We start from the raw sequence: 22,553 nt of genomic DNA, 5'->3' as shown, positions 1-22,553 counted from the left end.
CATTACATTTTATTTGAGAACACACTTTAAGGGTTAATGTGTAGCTTGTGAAAAAAGCTCTTTCTTGCTCAATACTTCCTTTCTCTGGCTCTTGTGCAAAAGAAAAGCAGAGGTGCTGAGATGCAGATATTTTGATATGTATGTAGGTATGCATCCAACTGGGAGACACTTCAGAAGCTTTGAGAGCCGAGATCAAGAAAGCAGAGGCATGTGAAAATACATCCGCACCCTTGAGAGAAATCTGACAGGTGTAGACAGTATGCTGCAATTCCATGACAAAGCATGTGACTGGAAATCCAGCTCTGCAGCTGTACTGCTATGTACTAGAGATGGAGGGGGGAATGATTCAGGCATGTATTGCCATTCTTTTCTGTAAAGTTTGATGCATCACCACATTGACCCAAAATTAATTAAATACACTTTTATTTGTTTCCGATTTGAGGTGTTAAAAATGTTGCCGTTCCTCTATGATATTACAAGTGGTGCACTGTAAACTATTCACATATTGGCAGGCAGCACAGCATCCTGAGTGGTAAGAGCTGATTATTTGCTTAGTTTTTTCAGAATTGCAACAAAAAAAATAAAATAAAATAAAAAATGTAATAGGGATATTTATAAAATTGTGACAATAAACGAATCGCACCTAGGTATCGTGATAATATAATTTGTCATGCAACCGATAAAGCTTGATAGCTACTTGTTTTTCTATTTGCATGTGCAGCACACAGATACAGTTTTACAAACAGTGATAAATAACAAAATAATGCAGTCTAAACTGAACTTTTCTGTATCCTATGCAAACTTATCGGCGTTAATAACGACACAGAGTAAACCTATGGTAAAATTGATGTAGCACTTCTTCACTTCACTTCACTGGAGACAAATTTAGTTCCTACCTACATGTTGTTCTCATTTACAGTTTGATGGGCAAAAAATTTAAGAAAACAATTTAGAACATGGTTTCATCACGTCACTTACGACCTATGATTAAGTACTGTAGCTTAAGCTAGATTTTTTCCCCATGTCCACAATCAAATTCTATGTTAATGGTAGAAGAAAGGTAATTATAAATAATACTATAGGCTTCCTTTTGTAATGCCCACTCGGGGCATTCTTCACTGACCTCCGTCTTGGCTCCATTTGGATACAAGTTTTTGTTTATCATGTACTCTCTCAAATGTAAGTCGAATTTTCTGGGCTGAGATCAGTGTGAAAAGTTCCCCCATTTTAAAAACCCATTAGTATCTGGCTGTTCCTCCCAAAGAGCAAAAGATCTATTAATCCTTAAACATTCCTAAAATAACAACATGACACACAATATTGAAAAAAAAACTCTGACATGCAGTCTACCTTCATGGACTCGGTGTAGAGAACGTATTCCCGCAGGACAGGCAGGAAGTCTTCACTCATGTCCTCTGTGAGTTCTTCCAAAGCGCTGCAACAATTAGCCACGCAGCCTGCCACGCCGTCCAGCGGCTCCTGGAGCTCCTGCTCGGAGGAGGCCCATGAGGAGTAAAGTGGCCCGTACTCTCTCAGTTCCACTAGGTACTCTTTGGAGAAACAGGATTGGAACACAATTTAAGTTAAGTTATATTTTGATTTGTTTAATTGTAATTTATAAATCCCTCTGCTGTCCAAGATGCAAACTGCAGCTAGAATTTGTAGACGAAACTTAATTTTCCTACAAACTGATTCTAACCACAGTTTTAATCAGTTTGGGATCACTTAGGATCACTTTCTAACTCTGTGGTCGTTCCAATTTTTTTTTTTTCTACAAAATATGCAATAATCTCATTTGAAAAGTTGATATTGAGATGTATCTGCTCCTCATATACTGTAAAGCCTTTATAAACTGATAAGCTGTTAATTGGAGATTTTTGACTCTGGTAAATCTAAAATCACCTTCTCCTCTGCAGCAGAGGTAAGTTTTGGTCTTGCTTTCCTGGGATGGTCTTCATGAGGGCCAGTTGCATCATGGTGCTTAATGGGTTTTGCAAATGCACTTGACAATACTGTCAGAACTCCCCGTCCTAAAATAACAACTGACTGTTGTTGTTGTTGTTACATAATTACCTAATTCCATAGATGTTACTTCATAGTTTGAAAAGTATTGTTTCATAGTATTGTTCTAGAATGTAGAAAATAAATCACGACTAAGTGGCATTGTTCAAATTGGAGGAGAAACTAATTTCTAGTACAAGATGCCTGATATGATCAAATAAGTTAAAAGCAGTCGAAAAGTGATATTGAAGCACAGATATTCTTAGGTACTGTATCTTTGATATCTTTAATTGTGCAGTTATGACTAGTCCAGAAAGACTAGTAATAATTACCCTATACTTACTCATACTGAACTAAATTCCCCAGCACAAGATGATTAAGCCAATATACACAATACATTTTTTAAATCTACTGCATATACAGAAATTATCACTTTGTGGACCATAATAATATGGTCCGTCATTAAACATAGAAACAAATAACTGACTTGATGCTAAAACCTAGTGTTATATTAAAGTCTTTAAGGTTTTTGGGCTGAGCATAAGCGCATTTGCACTTTTACTATTTACTCCTGCTATTAAGTGATTTCACGATGAAATTCTTGGCCAACTTGCTGAACTCTGGAATTCCAGGGTTTTTTAATTGGGATAACGCAAGCAGTCATTGTAGCCTTTACCTGACTGCTCTTTGATGATTCTTTGTGCTATCCTGTCGATGGTGCCCAGCTTCTGCGTAAACATATCCAGATAGTCACCCATTAAGGCAAACTCCACTGGCCGTGCTCTCAGCTTGTAGCCACCGGTCACATACTTCACAGACTCCCCCATCTTCGACAGCAGAGCCAGGCCTTGCCTTTTATTCAAATCCTAGAAGAGAAACAGAAAACAGCTCATACTTAATATTCCTGCAACATGCAGTAGTACTGTAAAAAAAAATGTCTTGAGTCACCTCTTGTTTTTTTCATAGTTTGCTTCCAAAGAGCCAGGCTTTTAGATGTATTTTAATGTAGTATTAAGGAATAATTCTCCAGGCTTCCTGAAGGACTTTTTTGGCTCTCATTCTTGGCAAGATATGGCTCTCATTTTTAGTCCAGTCCCTTTTCCCAGACAGTTTCAGAGGACTGCTTTTTGTTTGTTAAGCCATACAGTGACCTTTAAATCATTTAAAGATTAGAAAAAGCATCTAAATTAGGGTATGAACCAGTAGGGATGGGAATCACCAAAGACCTCCAGATACGATGTTACCACGATATCCATGTGCCGATTCGACCTGTAAGTTTTGCAATTTTTTGCGACACCGATTAACATTTTTAAAAAGATTTTGTTATAATTCTAAACAAACTTAGTAAATAAGTTTTCCTCCTATCACAAGGAATGATGTGAATAGTTTAGAGTGCAAGATTATAAAAGAATAGCAACATCTTACCACCTCAAATGCAAACATGTATTGTTAAACATTGATTTTGGAGTCAGTGTGGTAATAAATGAATTGCCAAACTAAACAATCATGATACATAATTGAATCGATTTTTCTTCCCCCCCAGAGAGAAATTGGGGGAAAGTGCAGATGATGACGGATGGTCCGGTCGGTGATTAGTATACTGGTGATGCTGAATGCTAAGTGGTTGGAACAGATGAAAGGGAAAATGAGGTTGCTGCTGAGGTTGTTAAATAATCAACCAATGTTAAATCATTTAAATTTTTAGACATTATGCAGTAAAACATTCGTTTCTATTTCTTTTATTTATTGGACATCACTGACTATTTTTTTTGTATGAGGCTCAAGAGACTTTTGCACAGTAATGTACTTAGTCCTGTTTCACTTCTCTTTGAAAATCATAAAAGCTTGTTCTTGTAAGTCAGGGTCTTCTTAAATATTCTACAGAGTATGGATATGTATAGTTTTTAAACCATGTTGCTTATTCTAATTAGCTGAATTAAACAGACAGGAACTCCAGGTGTTTTCCTGGGACCGGTTTCGAAAGCTCTGTGAAACACTAGCAGAGTCTCTGAGTTGCATAATGAGTCTTTAAAATAACCACAGCTGGCCAACTTCGAAAAGTTAATACAAGAATACTAGCAAAATGGATTTTTGTCACATGAGTAGTAATAAAACTAGTGCTATTTGCATTCCACAGTACAGCCAAAAGCCACATCATCATGACAAAGTTCATTACTAATAACGTGTGTGTGTTTTATTGTGTCTTCAGGGATCTTCGATTTAATGGCTTTTTCAATATCATTTAAAATGTTTTGTGTAAAAAGAAAATCTACTAAAAAAAAAATTATTTTCACCTTACTAAAGTGGATTTTCACCTTACTAAAGTGTGGGGAAGTGGAAGGCTTAACTTGGCAAAAAGCTTTCGTGGTTTTTCTCACCGTCTTAATCTCTAAGAGCATTTAAATTTAAATTAAATGACACTCATTAAATCTCTAATAAAATATGCAGCAATCACTAATAAAACCTTTAGGCTGTTAGAACTTTTCCCTGTCATGAAAAATTTATCAAGTCAGTCTCGCTATGAAAGCTTTGATTGAAAACAACCAGGAAATGAAAAACATGACCTATTAATATCCTTGAGAGTCTTACAATGAGAACTGATGAGGTTAAAAAATTTTATAAAAACTATCCTGCCAAGACACCAGGAAAAATGCAAAAGGATGGGAAATAGCTGTAGTACTGGTGTGTCAAGTCTTTTTTCATTTTTTTGTCAAGTTTCTCTGCCAATAAACTTGTACAGCAAACAAAGAGATATTATGAATTACAACATAAAGCTGTTGCTTTTGTCTGATCTCTCAATGATACACTAACCTTGGCAGACAGGAAAACATTGAAGTGTTCGTTAAAGGAAAGGACAGGGTGATCGGCGACCCGTTTTAGGAATTTATCCAGGGCTTTTCTTCTCGTCTCGACAAATTCCTCCGAAAAACGATCCACTACTCCTTTCATGACAAATTTCTCAGGTAGAGGCTTTGAAGAGAACAATTAAAAACACAAAAAAAGAGAAAAAATAAGTCAGCAAGAACCAAGAAGTTTCACTGGAGTACTTAAAGAACGATGAAGAACATGCTTTGTAAAGTTTGGGTCATTTCAAGTTTAGGACTAGCATATTCCCAGCTGAAAATAATACCCATGTTTTTTATTTATTTTATGATGTATTAACACATAATAAATACGTTTCAGTAGTGATAATATGCTGTACTGGGTGGTAAAGTTATGACTGTAAATAACTGCCTTTCTACCTACTGGAATAAGGTGGGTTGGTTGACTGTCCTCTAGTTTGATCCTCAGCCAGTCGAAGTCCTGGTAGCGCCGCCGCACTGAATATTCAGGGAGGTCAAACTCCGTTCTGGTTGTCTAAGGAATAAAAATAAGGCCACATGAGACAATACTGCGAGGAAACAAAGTATCTTGAAAATATTCTTCCCTTAAGTACAACCACATACAGTGAGTAGATCTACATGAACAATGACAAGGTTACAATCCACCCAACCCCAATTTTCAGCCTAACATTCAAATGTAATTTAAATTCAAATTTAAAATATAATGAAATATTATACCCTAGGCATTAATTCATCAGTAAAAAGTCTGAGTCATTTCCGACTTTTGTCAAAAACAGCAGAAGAGGCAGGAAACTGGAAGCCATGTAATTGTATTTTCTTAACAACATGCCTAGGCAGGGTACTCTGATTTTTCTTTCTGTGTTTTAAATTTAACAAAGAAATATATCTGGATGTGGATTAATCTAAAGCTAATACTTCCATACGGGTCCATGATATAATAAATCCATAAAGTATAACGCGTTTAAAAATAAGAAGCCATGTTGATTTGCAAAACCCATCACTGGCTCTCAAGAAGGTAAAGCAAGACTAAAACTTACCTGTGTTGCAGTGGAGAAGTTCATTTAGAGTTACCAGCAAAAAATTGACAGAACCTCAGATTAGAGCCGGTATAAAGACTTTACAGCGCATAAGTAGCATATACATCTCAATATTAACTGTTCGAAGGAGATTATTGCATATTTTGTACGCCTTCAGCATTGTTTTACAATGTCCAAAGAAATTAAAATCAGAAAAGTCTATGGAATTAGAAGGTGTGTCCAAATCTTTGTGTAAAAGTCTAGTGAGTAGTGCAAATAACAGTAATGTTCATAAAGTTTTGTACAACAGTATGTGCAATAAACAGTACAAGATGTACGAGCAGTGCAAACAACAAATGTTTGTGACACATATAGGACTAAAGTGATGCACCTCTTCTTGCAACACAGTATTTGCAGATGTGAAACAGGGCGTAACAGGTTTGTAAAGATCAGGTTGGTGTTTTTTGCAAGAGATTGCATATGATAACGGTCAGATATTTGTAAAGATAATTGCCTGAGGAAAGGAACTGCTCATATGCTTGGGAGGTCTGATGTGCAGGATTCTGTAGCACCTGCCAGTTGAAAAATGTTGTGTTGACGGTGTCAGGAGAGTGGGCAAGGAAGCATCAATATTTTTTTCCACTATTTATACTGTTTGCTGCAGGCTGTTTCTTTCCTGCTCCAAACCAGACGGTGATAAATGCACACAGGACAGATTTGATGACTGCAGTGTACAACTATATCAACAGCTCCTGTGGCAGACCATACTTCTTCAGTTGGTGCACAAAGTACATCCTTTACTGGACCTTTCTGAAGATGGAGTTTATGTAGGGTGTCTATTAAAGTCCACAGTCGTGAACATGTTTAGCTCTAGGCTGTTCCGACTGCACCATAGCACCAGCTACTCCACCTCCTGCCAATATGCAGGCACCGTCACCGTCATGGACAAGTCCAGTGTCCTCTACAAACTTCTGGAGTGTAACAGATGGGTCCTTAGATGTGCAGTCATTAGTATAAAGAGGGAACAGCAGTGGGAGGAGGACACATCCCTGGGGAGCACAAGTGCTCACCACATACTACAAAAAAGGGTTCGCTGAGGTCTGAGTTCAAATAGTGTTAGAAATATCCTTTCAATAACTGCTATTTAAAATTTTAACTGTCTCCACTATTTGTTTTAGATACTTCCCCTAGTATTTACTTAACTAGATGTAGGCATGATTTTTCTTTTCGGACTAAGAAAAGTTAGTCTTTTGTTATTTTTTTCTGACTAACAAATGCCTCTATGTGCATTTGAAATGTGTTTAGAAAATTACAGCTGTTATAAACTGTAAACATGGTGGATAAAATATGGTAGGGGGAAAAAATATGTATTATATATATCCACTATGTTGCCATGTTAAGAGTTCATCACTATTCTTGCGGGTAGTAAAAAAAATACATTGGACAATTCTCAACCAAATTCCAGTGATTTCAGATCTCCTTAGTTAACTAAGTGGTGACTTTATATTTATCTATCCACCTATCTATCTATACATATATACATATACACATATAAACATAGATATGTAGACAATACAAAGTACAGCTGTAGTCATGATCGACCAATCAGCCTGAATGACATCTTTACGAATATCTGTGATTTTTTTTTTATCTAGTTGCTAATAAACTGTATTAATTTTTTTTAAAACGTGCTACTTTGGCAGCCACTTTGAGGTCACCACTCAGTGTCACACCCACATCAATATCTGATTTGTTAGACATCAACCCTGAAGACAACTCAAAAGCATGTGGACTGTATTTGCGTTTATATTTGTTTATTTCTTAAAAATATATATAATAATGAAAATTGTGTGTGTGCGTGTGTGTGTGCATGCATGAGTATCACATTCTGTGACTTGATCTGTCTGTAACATTATGAAGTAAAGCATGTTCGTTATAAAAGTTAGTGTGAGATGACTATTTGTGTGCCGTTACAATTACCCTGACATGACATACATGTGTATGTGCAATGTGTATAGAAATATAAATATGTGTTTTTATAACTGGTGGATGTAATGCACACACAAACCTTTACTTTTTTTTTTTCCCCCAGTCAGATCGGTCTAATGTCTTGAACATCTCATTTAAAAAAACAAATATCATGCATCTGTTTCTCTAGTGTGAAGTTATCTTTTTCCACATAATCGGCTGTGTTTCTAATGGAACGCTTGCTCTTAGTGTGCAATAACAGAGCACAAAGTGCATTTAACTCAATACCACTGAGTGATGAGTCAGAAAATTAATCTGAGCAGTGCACATTTATTATTCTGTAACTAAATACTGTTATAGAGTAAATGTGCACAAGATTTTTAAATGAAAAAGTAAATTTTCATTTTCAATTTACAGGAAAAATAAGGTGCGTGCATGTGTGTGTGTGTGTGTGTGCATATATATCCCAAACAGTAATATAAACACGCATTTATAGCTACGTAAATATCTGAGCAATAACTCTCCTTATTACATGTAAGAATATTCTTAGTTTTATTGTTGTCTACAAGACATAATTCTTATTTCATTATAATCATGCAGAGCATTAAAAAAAAAAGCCTGCAGATTCTGAGCAAAGGTGTAATTTCTGACTTGGGGTTATTTCAATGAATCTAAATCGACATAAATAATAAAAGCTGCTCTAAAAAGAGAAGCCTTGGTGGGTGTACAGTGTGGAATAGACTGAGGAGCTGCTACACTAGGTTGACTTGAGCTGCAAATGCGGTATAACTAATGAAAAATTATCATTAAATAATGAGAACTCTCAGGATCGGGCTAAACAGCTTTGTGGCCATAAGAAAACCATTCATTAGTGAGATTAAATTTGCTAGGGAGTGTAAGCATTGGACTTTGGCGACATGGGGGGATAAAAAGGTCATATGAACCTGATGATTCTAGATTGATCCTATTCCAGAGCGATGGCTGTGTCCAGGTAAAAAAGGAAACGCATTGTACAGTATCATGCATGTATCTGGGGTTGCTTCTGGTCTAGGATCAGCAACGTTACATGGGGGTCGCTGACTACCTGAAAGTACTGATTGACCAGTGGGCACTGATCTTTCCTGATGGCACAGGCATATTCCAGGGCTCAAATTGTGAATTCACACATCTTAAAAATTATTTCGATATATTTTTCCATCTTTAAACTTAAACGTGGCTGAATGCTAGAAATGGGGAAAGGACAATGGTGTGTCAGTGATGTTTAGTTTAGCATTTAGTTTTAGTTTAGCACTAGGGATTCCGAGACGCTTAAACAAGTTTCTATAGCACTCAAGAGCGCTAAGTGTTTCTATCTTCTCTCTCTCTGAATTAGCTGAGCTTTATATAAATAATCTGTAACGGAGACATAATGCTGCAGTTATCCATTAACTCCGGCACTATTTCCTCCACCGCTAAAGATTACTGTCTCCCAGAATTGAAAGCAAGCAATCATCCAGGAAGAAGAAAAAATTCATTGCTAATAGTTTTGACACTTGTAGTTCTTTTTTTTTTCTCCCCCCTATAAATTGCCAACAACATGAAACAAGCTTAGTACTAAAAATTATTTTTTTTGCAGACTATTAAAAAGGAAGTGGTCAAATGACCAAGGCATAGAATTGGTAGCATGTCTCAGCTAAGTGATTTAGCTTAACTTGGATTCTGTGATATTTTATATTAAACTGTGATCACTGTTTTCATTTCAGTGCTTGGAGATCCTCGTAGCTGGCAGAGCACCTGATATTACGACATTTCATTTAGCACTTGTCTGTCTGACTTGGTCACATGCTTTGTCTCGTCCTAGTGACAAAGTGAAAAGAAGCTCGAACGTCAGTGTGTGCAGAAACATACCGCTAACAATAACACAATACATTTATAGAATGAGACTGAACAGTGTAATTATATTCCTTATTCAATCCCGCAAAGACGACGGAGTTGAACTGAATAACTTGGACCCAAATACTGATGTCAAGTTTGACCCACTAACCTTAGTAGACACTCTGTATGTGATGTACGTCTCCATGGCGGACACGTGTTTCTTCGGGTCGTCCACAGTCACAAAGAGATCCCGTGTCTCCCCATCCAGGTCATCGTCCAATTGCAGGCGATTTAGCAGGGAGGAGGAAGAGGCTGGGCTGGACGTGTCCACTGCGTTGCCATTGGGGAGACTCAAGTCCTGAAACGCAACAAAAAATTAAGTATTATGATTGATATAATTATAATAATTCCATATAATACAGTAAAAACACAACCATGCAGCCACAACACAAAAGCATGTTATGGTAAAACTATATGTAGTGCTGTGAAAAAGTATATATACTGATTTCAATCCGGTCTGGGTGTGGCAAATAAAGTTTTACTCAGTTTTTCAAGGAATGTAATCACAGTTAATTCATGATTTAGCAAGAGAGCAATTACTTTTTTTGCATAGAGGCAGGTAGGTTTGGACAGCTTTTTTCCCACTAAATAAGTGAAAGCATTTAAAAACTGCATTTTGTAATTTTTCACAGCAAAGAGAAATTCATACTAGGCATTTGTGCGATAACTTAAAAAAAAAAAAAGAAAGAAAAAGCATCCTCACTAAACTTGTTCATAGGAGCTACAGCTCCTATAGCCTGTCCTGTGTCCTGTGACTGTCCCTGACCTGACTCTAATTCACACAATGTTCACAACCACTGCATGTACTGACTTGCTTAATCAATAGCCGTGCATTTGATGTTGTGAAAGCTGTGCTAGTCAAAGTAATACACAAGATCATGCAAAAGACGAGTGAACACAGCAGATTCCCAGCCTAATTACTGCATAATGCCCAGTAATGAAGATCACTTTCTGTCAGACACGTTCTATTTAAGTGATTTCTTCATTCAACAGGACTGGAAGTATTCAGACCTGGGTATGGCAAAGTGAAATTTATCTCAGCTTTCCAAAGAATTTGGTTAGTGACTTTCTCACATAGGGCCAGGGAGGTTTGGACAGCTTTTTCCCTTAATAAATGAAGTCATTTTGTATGTACTTGGATTATCTTTGTGTATTACTTAAGTAAATTTAAAATCAAATACTCTTTCACAGCACTATATATAGAAAAAAAAAGAATAAAACTTTTTTGTTAGTGTGGCGATACATGAATTGCCACACAAAAGAAGCATGATACATCTCTGAATCATATCTGATAACTAATGCCTAGTTCACACTACCAATTTCACTGAGGTTTGCCATGGCTTCAGAATGGCATCACTTACAAAACATAGCGGCACTACATAATGGCTTAGAAAGCCAACTATTTATTACAGTAAAGCCATAAATAACAGTGGTTACCTGGAAATAGCTCTATGACGTGCAAAGATTGTATGGACGACTGTCACAATACGGGCATGCATTTACTCCTCGCCGTCATCAGTGTCAGTCTTATAACGATTTAGCTGTTGATGTAGTGTTATGGCTACGTAATCTTTGACAATTTTTGAATTGGTGTTGGAATAGACTTCCTTCACGTTCGCCATAGCCCTTCCGTAGATCTCTGCTCGGTTTCATAGTTGCTTGCCTGGCTACAACTGCTTACAATTGATAAAGGAAGGCCACTAAAGACTTACACAAATATGCAGTGAAGATGTTTTAAAGCTTGTCAAGCAAGGACTAAAACTTTTTGTATCACAACGGGTCGCCCTCGCGCACCGCAGCAAGACAAAATCTTGCCATAGAACTACACATGGCTTGACAGGATTTGTGAACACGTAGGAAAAATTCTTATAAAGGAGAAAATGGGCTTCAATTCTCAATTCTTCAGCGCACATTTAAGAACATGCTTATTTCTGCCTTAGAGTTTATATGAGGCTTTAGATCAGACTGTTCAGAAGATAACTGACAATTTGTAATATGCATCATTAACCACAGCCCCTGTTTAAATTACACTATAGGGTAACTGAATGAGACATGATGCAGTTAGTCTACAATCTATGGCCTTGTCACAGGTAGTGTACCACACCCTGTGGTCCTTTTCTAAATTAACACTTTGGCAGATGTTCCATGATCTTGCCCTTTTCTTTAGAAACGTTTAGATGGTTGAACGATTCATGTTTAAAGAACAAGCGATCTCTGCCATCTTTTACCTCGCTCCATCCTCGTAATTATTTTTACTTTTGTCTCCATCGTTATTGCTCAGCGCTTCTTAGCAGTTCCAGGTTCATCGCCGCTGCTTTTTTCATGATGGTTGATTTTAAAACGATCCGTTGAATTAAATTTGGATAACATATTCTACACTGGATTCGTAAACGCATTGAAAAAAAATGCAATAGAAGGCTCTTATGTGCAGGCTTTTAAAAAGGCCAAGTGAGAAATGAGACACTCACTGGGCTCACTGACCCTCATGAGCATGCTCGAACAAGGACCGAAAGACTGCTAATGTGCCATGTGGGATGTGAAGAAAAAAAAAAAAAAAAAAAATCTTTATGTAAGTCAGTCACAGTCAGCTTGAATTGAAGTCACCTTGATGCTCAGACCCTGAACCTGCAATGGATCTGGAGCAAAAATAAACGAGACTTTCCCCAGATGTACAAACAGTGTTAGAAGTATGATTCATTGAGATAAAAGGTGGAGAAAACATTGTCTAAAAGGAGTCCCTCAGGACATTAGAGGTTTCTGGACTGTATCAAATTTCTGTCAGTCTGGGATAACAGCAGGGCAGTGTACGTGTTGCAGATGTTCTATAAAAAGGTGTGTGTGACATCAAACTAAAATACAAAAATATTTTCAAAAAGCTCACAAGCCAATTACGAGTCTAAAGTATGTTTTAAACTATTTTATACAACAGTTAAGTGTAAGATGTACTGTATATTCAGTTGCCCTCCAAATGGCTCAGTAAATAGAAAATAACATTAGAACATGTGTACAAAAGGTCAAACTTTATTATAAACTGTGCCCAACAGAACAAATTTTTATGCTTTCATTCACTGTCTACCACGGATGAAGATTTTTTTTTTCCTGCTATGCAGCCAGTTTGTGTGTGGTCATGTGACTACATGTGGTTATTGTTATCCACCGGCTGCATTTCTCTAGCAAAAATAAAGAATATCTAATGTGTAGAATAAATGGTTAGAAAAGTAATAAGTCGAGTGGAGCCAAATGTAGCGAGTAGGAGTAAGAGTAGCGATTCTTCTATGCAAATCTACTCAAGTAAAAGTAAAAAGTATGGAGCAGTAAAACTACTCATAGAAGTCTTTTTTTTAATTATTTTTTTATTACTCATTACTACCCACCTCCGATCACCATTATGATGTGGAGTAGTTGGGCTCGGCTCCTTAGTTCCAGGGAAATAAAGTCTTAATGCTTCAGCGTACCAAGACATTTTGGACAATTTCATGCTTCCAACTTTGTGGGAAACAGTTTGTGGATGGCCCCTTCCTGTTCCAACATGACTGCGCACCAGTGCACAAAGCAAGGCCCATTAAGACATGGATGAGCGAGTGTGGAGTTTGGTGTAGAAAAGCCAGGGCTTCAGTTTCTGACCTCACAAATGCACTTCTGGAAGAATAGTCAAAAATGTCCATAAAATTTCATTTAGTCCTAAAATGGCATCAATCTTACTTAAGCCCACTAACTTTGAGGTTTAGCTTTTCAATTGAAGCAGAACTATTTAAATTTGCAGATCACTAACTTAACTGCTATAAATTTGGCCAAATCAAAACAATGTGGAAAAAGAATTTGACTAAAGACAAACTGAGACCCATAAAAGCTTTAGTGTTCCTAGCAGAGAGAAAAAACTTGCTGTAAAAGCAGAATCTTTTAGCCAACATCCTCATTTTAAATCCGGTACTTTTGGAAACGGTGACAGCATTTTCCTGACTGCATGCCCGCATGCAACAGCTCTGAATGATGAAACAGGATGGATGTGAAACTTGCTATTAAAGTAAATCTATAAAATGGAATCTCATGGTTTGTCTTAAAGTTAAAAGTGGACTATGTGCACTTTGAGTTTGATCTACTGGTTATTTCAGAAAAAAACTGCAGAATTCTGGAAAGAACGCTGACTTCTAAACACTAGGCAATTCATCACGTACATTTTTGTCTGCAAAAGCACCTCTGATTTCAAAACCATGCATCAGAAGCGCTGTCGAATGTTTTACATGACCAACAGACTCAAACCGTGTGTACGGCCTTCATCAGGAAGTAAACCAGGTCAAGATGAGCAAGTCATGGTTTTCTCCTTCCTCATGAGTGACTGAGCAGAAAACGTGCTGATAGAGGGAAAAAAAAAAAAAAAAAAAAAGTCTTGCATCTTGGGTCAAAGTCTTGCGACGCAGCTTTATGCTTCAGTTACTGTGCATAGTGACAATACACAGTTATTATGTGGCTCAGATTCGTCTCTACGTAATTGTACAGTCATGGCACTGAACTGGACAGTGGAAGGACAACTGCCTGGTCCATGGATGCCCTTAAAGGGTGCATGAATGTAAAGCAGAGTAACAGCATGCCCATTTGTGTTATTCCTCTTAATTCCATTTGTGTTATTCCTCTTCCTCCGTTTTTTTTTTTTTTTTGAAATCTGTCTTCAATCAAAATTTATGTGAATACAAGTACGTTAAAATAGGTCTTGGTCATTCTAAAGTTTCATGCTCTGCACAGTGATCGTGAAAAGTATCACTTGGAAAGCGTGTACAGCAAGTCCTCAACTTACGTACATTCAAGTTACAAACAAACCGAGGTTCTAAAAACGTTCGAAGATGTGAACAAATCACAAAAGTAGCTCACATGTATTGTACAAAAAATAGACACTGCAGCGCAGCAGATACGGATATTTACAATTACATACAATATTTTTGTGTAAGTAAAAATACAAAATCTCTAAAGCCCGGTGTATTGTATGCATGTGCGTGTGGGGGTGCGGGAGAAATTAAATAAATTTTTTCAAATATTTTTTCAGTCTGGGGCTACCTGCACAATATAAGTAATTGAGATGAAATTCCACAACCATCATTCCATTCAAAAATGCAATCCATAGCTCAGCTGAGACTGAGAAGCTTCTGCCAACCCAATGAGCTAAATCAAGTAGACATCTTTCAAAGTTACGATGTATTTAACACAAATTACCAGCAAGTAGCTGTACCTTTAGTAAGCTTTTGTATTCCTCATTAAAGAGTGTCAGAAAGTCAGATAGTGCAAGATAAGGACTATAGGGAGGATGCTTTTACACCTCAAAACAAAGTTTCTGCAGAGTATCGACAGTGTGGCCAGAAGTGTGTGGACGTGCATCGTCATGCAAGATCACAACACTCTCAGATAGCAATCCTCTACATATATTCTTAAGTTTAGTCTTTAGCTCTTCAATAGTCATCTTACTGTAATGAGCACTGTTGATTGTTGAACCTTTTTCCTGATAATGTTCTTTGACAATCCCAGAAAACTGTGAGCATCAATTTTCCAGCTGATGGTTGTCTTCTGAACTTTGAAGATGTTTCCGTTTCATACTCTGTCGTTTACTCTCAGACTCGTAGTGATGAATCCACGTCTCGTCACCAGTAATAATTCTCTTTAAGATACTTTCACCTACCTTTGAGAGTATCGGTCCAAGTTTTGTTTGCAGATATTCAAACCCTTGTTCACCGCATTCTGCTCTTGTTTCATACAAATTCAAAGTGAGGCATCCATTTGTGCTCACACCACAGTTACAAATTAACTGATGTAACACTCTGGGGAGACAGTAGCCTTGAATGGAAAGCGGCCCAAAGACGTCTTTAATATAAAGTATAATTGCACATCAATTCTGATTGGAAAAAAAAAAAAAAAAGAACTATTCCTTTAAACAAAAGGCACAAATCCAGAACACCCAGAAAACTTGATCCTCTTTAGGTCAGAGTGAAACCAAATAAGCTTCCTGTCCAAAATATACAGAAATAGCACAGATTAACTGATGCATGATTTAAAAAAAAATGCTTTCATGTCTTTAGATTAGTAATTAAAAAAATACAACTGTCAGAATATCTGCATGTAGGTTGGAATCGGAATCATTTAAAGTGATATCCACATTGAACTGTACTGTTATATTTTTAGACCCAATTTTAAGGGGAATAATGATGAATCAGCAAAAATTCTCAACTCGTGTTCTGATCTTCCGGTTGTCTCCTGATAATACAGTATCGCCAAATCTGCTTTGTGTTTTCGGACATCCACGGCGCCTCATCCGCAGTCACGGGACGCTCTTGAAAGCTGAATCTTTATCTTTGTTTCAAAAGAGACACAATCAACAACAGGCTCCGAGCACAGCCAACGACATGGTTACAAGCTGAACCACGAGCCGTTGTCAATGTTTATCTCCGATGTCAAAAGACCAACTTTTTTGATGCGGCATCAAAACATGATTAAACAGCAACGGCACTTTCAGTAATAACAACGTAATGCCGTTTTATACATTGTGCTACGTCAGAAGTCTTTTGATTGTATGGCTTGTCTCACAGTACGAGATCACGATGTGATACTACATCATCATGTGTTCATCAGGTCAAATTATATAATGAGAATTCTCTAACTAAAGATCTGTGCTTAGGGATAATTACTTTGTTCAGTTACAGTTCAAAGTAAGCCTCGGGTAATAAGTATGTTTTTCTAGAAGAAGAAGAAGAAAGCTATCTATATTATTTTTGATCTACAATCTCCTACACAAAATGACAGTTATAATAAAAATTGTACAAAAACAAATGTATATTGACATTAACACCAACACCAAGTGAACTAGTCAACATTGATCATCATGTATGACCTGGTGACAGGATCATGGGCATCCAAGGCTCACCCACAGGGACCATCGTTTGGTCCGATCCCACAGAAAAGCCAATGCAGCACAAAAAATCAATCAATGCTGGTTACGATAGAAAGGCACCAGAACACCCAGTGCACTACAGACAACTGCACATGCAGCCCAGCCCAAAAAAAAAAAAAGAAACCCAAGATTCCCAGTCTCCAAACTCCCTAGATTACAATCTGATCGAGCGCCCATGACAAGTCCCAGACAAATAAGTAGTGATGTGACTTTGACCCAGGAGCTTCGGAGCTTGAATCAAGCAGAAGGGATGAAGTCTGGCTTTGAGGCACGTCTTGGTTCCCTGAGACTCACGTGACAAACGAACGAACGAAGCCTTGCGTTCGCTGGAATCACGTAACTAAATTATTATTGGAGATTTTTGGTCTTGAATTCATAAATCAAGATTCAGGAAAACTTATTTTTATTTTACATTTTGAAAAAAATAAATCCACACAGAATCTTTTGGCTTGCGATGTTACGATCTAGTTGCTGCAAAAAATTTGTCCATTAAATGGCGGTACAAAGAGCTCTTGAATGAAGCTTCATGAAATTTACCTTTTAAAGAGACTATTGGCTAGGAAGCCTCGACACCTAAATGAGGCTTCACCTCACCATCACCACAAATAAGTCTGACCCACGGCGGCCCCACCCCACATCCCACAGCACAGAAACATGGTCCTGGTGCCAGATACCACAGCTCACCCCAGAGGCCCGCATGGTGGCTCAAGGTGAACCCAAACCTAAAGTGGTTTAAAAGTTTTGGCTAATTGGGGTATGAGACACAGGATTTAACATTTAATACAAGAAAAAGCTTAAATGCACATGTGATTTAAGCTGGTTCAATCTTCGGTCCATAAACCCCACGCGTCACTTATCCAGCATTAAAACTGAGTAGCTTAAGTATAGAGGAAGTCTATATCATTAAGAGCACTGGAGAGATCTTTGATCGTATATAGTATATACTGTTTAGAAACCTTATGGATAAAAATAGCCTAGTTTGTGAATACCTGAGCATTACATCCACATGTGCTTCTTAAAGAAATTATTCCAAGATTTGGTCACCTCCACTCATCTCAATGGTTAAGTTGTTGCAGTACTAATCAGAAGGTCCCAGGTTCAAACCCTAGTACCATCCCATTGCCACTGTTGGGCCCCTAAGCAAGGCCCTTAACCCTTAAATGCTCTAGAAAACGCTTTCCACTACATTTCAGGGTGTGGCTGTGGGGGAATTTTATTATTCAGCCCCAAGAGCATCAGTGATGCTGGACGATAAGGTCTGGCGAGGAGGTCTGTGGTGCAGTCAGTGTTTCATGTCATCCCGAAGGTGTTTAGTGGGGTTGGGGTCAGGGCTTTATGCAGAACTGAGGTGAAGGTCTTCCACTCTTCCACCCACAAACCATGTCTTAATAAAGCTCGCTTTGTGCACATGGGTATTGTAATGGCAGAACGGGTTTGGGCATCTTAGCTCCAGTAATGTAAAATTTTAATGCTACAGCATAGAAAAATACATTATAGACAATTGTGTACGTCAAACTTTGTGGCAACACCCACATACGGGTGTGATGGTCAGGTATCCACAAATTTTGCCCATATACTGTAAACACACGAGACACCCTGATATCAAATCCCTTCTATGTTCGCTTAAATAAACTGTGGTTTTCTAACCAGTGCTAACCACTGCGCCCTTGTGCCGCCTTAATATCAGTCATATTAGAGATAATAAACAATTTAACTGGATTGTTAAACTATTTGACCATTGTATCCCGAAATGTCACCAATGGCATAAGAAGAATGATGTTGGAACAATTACACACGTGAACACATACACCACACACACATAAACCAGACAGGCAGCTGTAATTAGATTTATTTTAACTCTTGTCACACTCAGCTGGAATCGTTCAGTGTTTAATCTGAATAACCAAACAGAAACGCCGTAAACAGATAATCCAACTTCCATTATTAAACCAAAAGACTACCCCCCCCCCTTTTTTTTTTATTTAAACGCAAATTGTTTGTACTTCCAGGTAGATTGGACAATATGTTTTTAAGCATTGAGTTTTAGCCTCTGTTCCTGTTTATAAGTGAAAAAAGGAAGATAGAGAAAATAATACACCTTGTTCACTACCCCCATGGCTGTATTTCACATTTCTTAATCATAGCTTGATGACATGGCAAAAAAAAAAAATATTTTTTTTAAATCACCATTTTGGAAGGGTAAAATATTTGAGCTGCATCAAGCAAAGAAAATACCAATTTTAATTATTGGAACTGGGTAAGGAAACTCACATTATGAAAAGTTGGAATGATGGTGATGAACCATCAACTTTGTGAAGATCACTTAAACACTTGGTGATGTCGCATGGTAAAAAAATAAAAAGTAAAAACCAGTGCTATGTTTAATAGTGAAAGTAAGCGCATTTTCATATCATATACACATACACACACTTATGGCACGAGGCAGGGTACAGCCTGGACACAGTGCCAATCCAGAGGGCACACACTATGGACAACTTGAGAACTCCAATTAGTCTGATCGGCATGGCTTTGGACTGTGGAAGGAAACCAGAGTACCCAGAGGAAACCCACCAAGCACAGGGAGAACATGTAAACTCCATGCACAAAGACCAGAGGCGGGAATTAATCCCGGACCCTGGAGGTGCACAGGGGAAAATGCTAACCATTAAGCCATTGTGCTGTCTCAATTTGCTAGGGATCATCATAAAGATTGAACTATAGTGCAATGAAAAAGATAGTGTGTGATGAGTCCAGACTGATTAGTGCATCGCATAAGAAGGGAAGCACATGAAACAAAGCACCCATATGTGTGCATGACAGATGTTGGGGTTCAAACCCTTAAAGTCATCAGAGCTGATTACAGGTTTGCAAGAGTCATTTGGGACATAAGAACATCAGCGGTCGCGCTTATCGGCACCTGATTATTATTATTATTACTATTATTAATCAGGGACAATTAACTATTTTGATTTTTACATAATTTCTTACACATTTCATGACTATTAAGAAAACAATATATAATAATAATAATAATAATAATAATAATAATAAACAACAACAAAAACAACAACAACAATAACAATAATAATAATAATAAACAATAACAATAATAATAATAATAATAATAAAAACAACAACAAAAACAACAATCATAATAATAATAATGGTTGCCAGCAAATCAGCTTCTTAGGAACCTAAAAGCCAGTTTTGACTCCTTATGTCCTGGTCATGTGAGTGCAGGTTACACATGAGTTACACTTACTGTTTGTGTATTACTGAACATTATAATTAAAAGGGGCTGTAATGCTCAGTTTCAGGATCAGTTTTTATTCAGGGGGAATGCAGTGCGGAGAATGTAAGACTGTTCCCAGATCAGTCAGCAGGGGAGGACAATAAACAAATCCGCACGGGTTCAAATAAGTGGAAATGCAAAGCAGAATTAAAGAGTGGGTTGATGTCTATCTCTCTCTCTCTCCGAGTCTCACACACACACACACACACACACACACAGATTTAAACCCTTCCAGTGTACTGTGTTTAGGGAGCTGCTTACCTTGTGGCCGATGCTGCTGCTGGTGTTTGCTGCATCTGGGCTCGGGGTGAGGACGGACTCTTCGGCAGATAGCGGGTGGCAGATGTCCTGGATAGACTTCTGTCCCGAGGACGGCAGGGATTTCGGGGTGCCGGCACTCATTGTGCTAGCGAAAGAGCAAATGCACCGCGTAAACACTTTATCTTCGCCCCCTCAGGTGATCTGCAAACCTGGAAACAGCGCGCAAACCAGAGCGGCGCACATCTGTCAGCTGACTGGCAACGCGCATTTCAGGAAGTCCACCGCGCACAAGCGGAAGTAATAACAATAATTATTTAAAAAAACGTTTAAGGTATGACGTAATTCCTTCTCATAATTAAACGTTGCGAGGTTATCATCTACTAATTAAGGAGAGCGTTTTTAATGTTTTTCTTTGATTTTATTAACATGCAAAAAAAATTAAATACCGTGCAATATTTGTTTATTTTAGTGTATGAACTTGACGTCAACAGTTTGCTTCTGGTTGCCAGATTTGTACAACATAAAAAATAAATCTGAGTAACAAAAAACTTAATATTGTTTAACAAATTATTCATCATTCTCACGAATTGCTTGTTTTCTCTGAAATGCTTGTTTTAAAAATAAAAAAAATACAATTAACATAACGAATAGAGAAAAGAGATTATTTATAACTACAATTAAATGTGGTAGATTGTGTAATGTACAGAAGTCTTCTGTGACATTCGTGGGAAGAAAAAAACTGTGATCACGACTTAATAAGGCGTGGGAACGAGATACTATGTTGTCTTTCAGGGTCTCCATCGTGGGTTTTCTCTGAGTACAACGGTTTTCTCCAACAGACCAAAGACACACAGATTAGGCTGATTGGTGTTCCTGAATTGCTTATAGTGTGTGAATGTTTACTGGAGGTCCTTCCACGGTCGTAAAAATGGAAATAAAGACAATGGTCACCGTTGGACTAAAGAGGTTCCTGGATGGATGGAAATATTATAGACAGATTATCAGACAGATTATGGTTTGGTCTTTATCTAGGCAATTCAAAAACATTCAGGCGCTTGGTTTTGCACCACACCAGTGATTTCACATTATGTTTGGGCTTAATGTCCTGTTGCAATGTTCCCTAAATGTAGAATATTTTTGCTCTATATTTAACTCCTCAGTTGTGTAGTGGTTAGCACTCTCGCCTCGGGCTGGATTCCCGTCTCGAGTTTGCATGTTCTCCCCGTGCTTGTTGGGTTTTCCTCCACGTACTCTGGTTTCCTCCCACAGTCCAAAGATATGCAGGTTAGGCCAACTGGCGTTCCCAAATTGCCTGTTGTATGTATGAATACAGGAATACAGGATAAAGCAGTATAGATGATAAGTGAGTGAGTATTTAACTACTCCATTTTGCCCTTTTAACAGTTTCTCAGCTCTTTTCAAGTCTCAAATCATCCTCAACACAATATCCACCACCACTACAGTTCATTGTTTTCATGGTATTCTCAAGGTGCGAATGTGTGCAATGTTGGGGTTCAACCAAACGCAGTGCTTTGTTTCATGATATAAAGTTACACTGTTGCCTCATCACTTTTTTTATTATCTTTTTTCATTTTTATTATTATTTTTTTTTTTTTTTTTGAAGTGTGTACTTTGTCCAGGGTGGTGTTGGGGGCTTTTATTTTGAAAAAAAGAAACGGAAGTTTGCCTGTTGTAGCTTTTTTCAGGCTTTGTTCTCAGTCTCGTGGCTGATCTAACTTCCTGTCTGTACTGAAGACGGGTCATGCAACGCAAACAACGGCTATTAAAGGTGGGTGTGCTGTGTGTGTATGTATATATATATATATATATATATAAAAAAATAAAAGATTTTACATCTATTTATTAAATATGTATGCTTTTTACTGTTTTGTTAAAGTTTGTAACAATTTCTAAGAATTATTCTAGCACGTTTTATGTAGGACGATAATGCACTAAAGGTAGTTTAATGCTCGTCCTATAAAAGTAATAATAGTACCCATATCATAAAATTAGTGGTTTATTAATATTCTTAATATTATTACGACAGTTAATCTGAGGACTCATATTTCACATTGCTACTGACCAGTACAGGCCACGTGGAGGAAGTAACCACGTGGGTTGAATAACCATATCTTGAAAACGTTATGAAATACGTTGTGTGTTTAAACTGAATGTGACTGACCCAATGATTAGAAACACTACCCATCTGATCTTGTAATGGGAAGGATTATACTCTCTGGTATGAGGGTTCAGTCTCTAAAATCACATTGGCTTTGTGATAAGCAGAGTAAAAAATAATCTCATCCCAGGTCTAACCACTCTCTCTC

The 22,553-nt window shown here is 37.6% G+C and overlaps 1 protein-coding gene across 1 annotated transcript in view; it reads right to left on the bottom strand.

The window, feature by feature from the left end:
- Positions 1-20,504, bottom strand: part of snx30 (sorting nexin family member 30) — a 28,325-nt gene extending 7,821 nt beyond the window's left edge. Inside the window, exons 1-6 of the mRNA XM_053516385.1 lie at positions 20,227-20,504; positions 9,852-10,040; positions 5,248-5,358; positions 4,813-4,971; positions 2,678-2,867; positions 1,351-1,550 (exon numbers count right to left, since the gene is read on the bottom strand). Of these exons, the coding sequence (XP_053372360.1) occupies positions 1,351-1,550; positions 2,678-2,867; positions 4,813-4,971; positions 5,248-5,358; positions 9,852-10,040; positions 20,227-20,367 (990 nt within the window). The 5' untranslated portion in view covers positions 20,368-20,504. The remainder of the gene's footprint in view (positions 1-1,350; positions 1,551-2,677; positions 2,868-4,812; positions 4,972-5,247; positions 5,359-9,851; positions 10,041-20,226) is intronic.
- Between the last annotated feature and the right edge of the window lie 2,049 nt (positions 20,505-22,553).

The sequence above is a fragment of the Clarias gariepinus genome, chromosome 17 (assembly GCF_024256425.1).
Source record: "Clarias gariepinus isolate MV-2021 ecotype Netherlands chromosome 17, CGAR_prim_01v2, whole genome shotgun sequence".
NCBI lineage: Eukaryota > Metazoa > Chordata > Actinopteri > Siluriformes > Clariidae > Clarias > Clarias gariepinus.
The sequence above is the reverse complement of the archived record's forward strand: the minus strand, read 5'-3'. Positions and strand labels throughout refer to the sequence as shown.